Source organism: Mesitornis unicolor, unplaced genomic scaffold, assembly GCF_000695765.1.
Source record: "Mesitornis unicolor isolate BGI_N332 unplaced genomic scaffold, ASM69576v1 Scaffold21301, whole genome shotgun sequence".
Taxonomy (NCBI): domain Eukaryota; kingdom Metazoa; phylum Chordata; class Aves; order Mesitornithiformes; family Mesitornithidae; genus Mesitornis; species Mesitornis unicolor.
This window is the reverse complement of record NW_010166039.1, coordinates 2,961-6,080: the sequence shown is the minus strand read 5'-3', so window position 1 is coordinate 6,080 and position 3,120 is coordinate 2,961. Positions and strand designations below refer to the sequence as shown.

Sequence of the window (3,120 nt, the reverse complement as noted above, 5' to 3'; positions counted from 1 at the left end):
CTGCGGGGGCAGGTGGTGGTCTTCAGAGCCTCTGTCCCTGACCAAACCTGCGAGTTGCTCTTTTCTGCACCAGCGCGCTCATGACCTGGCTCTAGTATGCGAGTGTGCAGTTTTCTCTGTGTCACACCATAAGAAATTGGCTTGGATTTTTCTTGAGATTTATTTTGTTTTGGTTGGTTGGTTTGGGTGGGGGATCCAATTTGCTGCTTGATTCCCTTATGTTATTATAGGAAAGATATTCTATTCTCCTTTTTTTTTTGTCTTTTCTGTGCAGATTTTGCAAGTTAGTTTTGGATAAATTTGCAGTTTTGTGTATTATGTAGTAAAAGGTACTTTGTGCTCTCTTTAAAGGAAAACTTGATCTTGGTATTGACACCGTTCAGCATGGGGTAGAAGGACTGATGTATCTTCTCACTGAAAGCTCCAAGCTGATGGTAAGGACAGCTCTGCGTAATGGATTCAGGGTTGCACTCAAAAGATGTCTTCGATGCACTTCTAGTTCTGAAAATGCTGATGAATGGGGAAATATTCTAGTTCAAGATTCTGAGGACATAATTTTTTTAAATTTCAAAAAGTTTATGCTTTCTATTGGAAAGACTTTACTATTGATACAGTAGAGTATTTGAACAATGAAGACATGGAGAAGGGATGCAGAGACAAGAAATTCCAAATTTTACTTAAGTAGGCACTGCTCTGCACAACAGCTGGGGAAGGGACTGAAATATTGGAGACTCTTCCCTTGGAGTACAGTGAGCTGATTGACAGAAATTATAGTGTGTTATGGTATAATAGAGTTGATGACAGAATGTATTTACGATATGAATGCTTTCTCTTGTGCAGAGAGAAGGGAAAAAACCAAACCAACCAAACAATAACAAAAACACACCTGTAACCACAGATGCAAGTGAAACCTTGAAAAAATATTAAGATCTGTCAGCAAAAATGAAAACAATGACCAAAAAACCTTATAAGCTTCTTAAGGAAAACAACTCCATCCCAGCCAAAGTTCCAGCATTAACTTGTGTTCGTTAAAGGATACACTGCTGGAACACTTCAAGGGATTTCTACAATTCAGTCCTAGCAAAACCAGGACAAACAGGAGCCTTAAAAGTTGTGCCTGGCACTCACATGTGCAGACATTCAAATTGTTTCAGAGCATTTATAATTTGAATATCAATGTTATGTTAACATACCGTTGATAAATAGATGATCAACATACGTACTTCCTTCTGAGAAAGTTCAGATGCTTTTTTGTGTTGCATTTTATTTTCTGATACGAAGGCTTAAGTGTGAGGATGCTGAATGTTTCTCTTTTTAAAAAAACCTGATCTAAAACTGTTCCTGAAGCTCATGAAAATCAGCTGTAATCAACATGTGTGAATCACCTACAGCATGATTTGTTTTGTCCTAGCTGTAGAATTGTCCTCGCACATTCCTGCAAGAAAATAACTGCAACATACCGTATGTGTAATGTTTACTTACAGTTTTCTGTGTTTCTCAACAAAAACTCATTATTACACAGTTCTCTATTAAGGCCTAAATTGTTATTTCTAGATTTCTGAGATAGACTTCCAAGAGTCCATTCATGTTCTGGGATTCTCAGATGAATTAAACAAGTTACTGCTCCAGCTGTACCTTGATAACAGGAAAGAGATCAGGAGCATTCTTGGTGAGCTGGCACCAAAGCTTCCCAGCTATCACAGTCTGGAGTGGAGACTGGATGTGCAGGTAACTTTAATATGTTTCTAGTATTCTGTACTTTACTTTGTATTTTTTTAGCATCAAAAATAACTACAAAAAGTGAATTTATATTTCAGAGTAATTAAGGCGGCAGTTTCTCGCATGTTTAAAACTGACATCATTTTGCTATTGCACCAAAGGTAGTAGTTGTAAGATGGACAGGATATGTAATGATGCAAAGCATTTATTGCTTTGTGAAAATTGAATTCATAGCTCCATTGGCGTTTTTAAAATGCTAGCATATACTAAATATATTTGGTTTTAATTAGAACCTATTTTTCAGAAATATTATGAAAGCATTTACTAAAGTGGATTAGTATTGCTGCATGATAAAACTAAATAACAGATTGTGTATATCTTTGATGTGGATGAAAAGGGTTTTTAAACTGTCCTCCAAGCAGGTCCTGCAGACCTGTGAATATGACAGTTGGTAACCGTCATCTTCTGTTTGTTTCCCTGTTCCCATTTCACCTGAACTCCCTCACGCAGCTTGCAAGCAGAAGTTTGAGGCAACAGATTAAGCCTGCTGTGACCATAAAGCTGCATCTTGATCAGAATGAGGACCACAAGGCCCAGGTGTTGCAAACCGACCCTTCCACCCTCCTCCACCTCATTCAGCAACTGGAACAGGCGCTGGGGGAAATGAAAACAAACCATTGCAGGAGAATAGTGCGCAACATGAAATAGTACTGATGCATGGCTGTTGTCTTACTGAGCAGTTATGAAACAACTTGAAGTGTTCACGAATGCGTTTTGAGGAAAAGTAAACATCTGGATCAGATGAAATTCTTTCCTGTGCCAGGATCTTGAGCCAGTAATTACAGGCTGAGTGTCCTCAGGTGCTGACTTTGCACGCTTGCGTCATGCAAGATAGGCAACTGCTTTCTTTGCAAATGTAGAAATACAGCATGCTATGCTGAGAGTTTCTTTAGCTCTCAATTAGTGTAGTTCTAATTGAAGGGCTTTCCTACATTAATTAGAGCTGTCTCAATATTAGATGAGGTCGCATATTTATTTTTACCTTTACCAAGTAGTTTCTTTCCCTTGGTTTCGCCTCTATTCTGAAACTTTTTAAAAAACCCTCTACTGGTGGGTATGATACTTGACAGCAATGTCTCTTCCACCTGGACTCGTGTGTAAGAGTACATGTGAGACTGTTTATTTCCATATGTAAAGGTGATCTAAAAAATGGCAAAAGTAAATCCATGGCCTGGGAGGCAGATCAGGAGGAGCGTTGACTTCTGCTAAATCTATCTTCATCTTGTGACGCAACAGTTTTTGTGGCCCTACTTGGACAGTGTGCTTATACAGGAAAGACTATCCAAGTATTGCAACAAAAACAACGCTTTTCCGTTTTTAAGAAAAACGCCTAACAAAAGT

The 3,120-nt window shown here is 38.5% G+C and overlaps 1 protein-coding gene across 1 annotated transcript; it reads left to right on the top strand.

The window, feature by feature from the left end:
• Window positions 1-351: 351 nt before the first annotated feature.
• COMMD2 (COMM domain containing 2) lies at window positions 352-2,427 on the top strand (the record flags this gene model as incomplete). Its single annotated transcript, XM_010194840.1, has 3 exons — window positions 352-434; window positions 1,555-1,728; window positions 2,230-2,427. Coding segments are annotated over 3 exons (455 nt in total), but the record flags the coding sequence as incomplete, so codon positions are not given.
• Window positions 2,428-3,120: the final 693 nt, after the last annotated feature.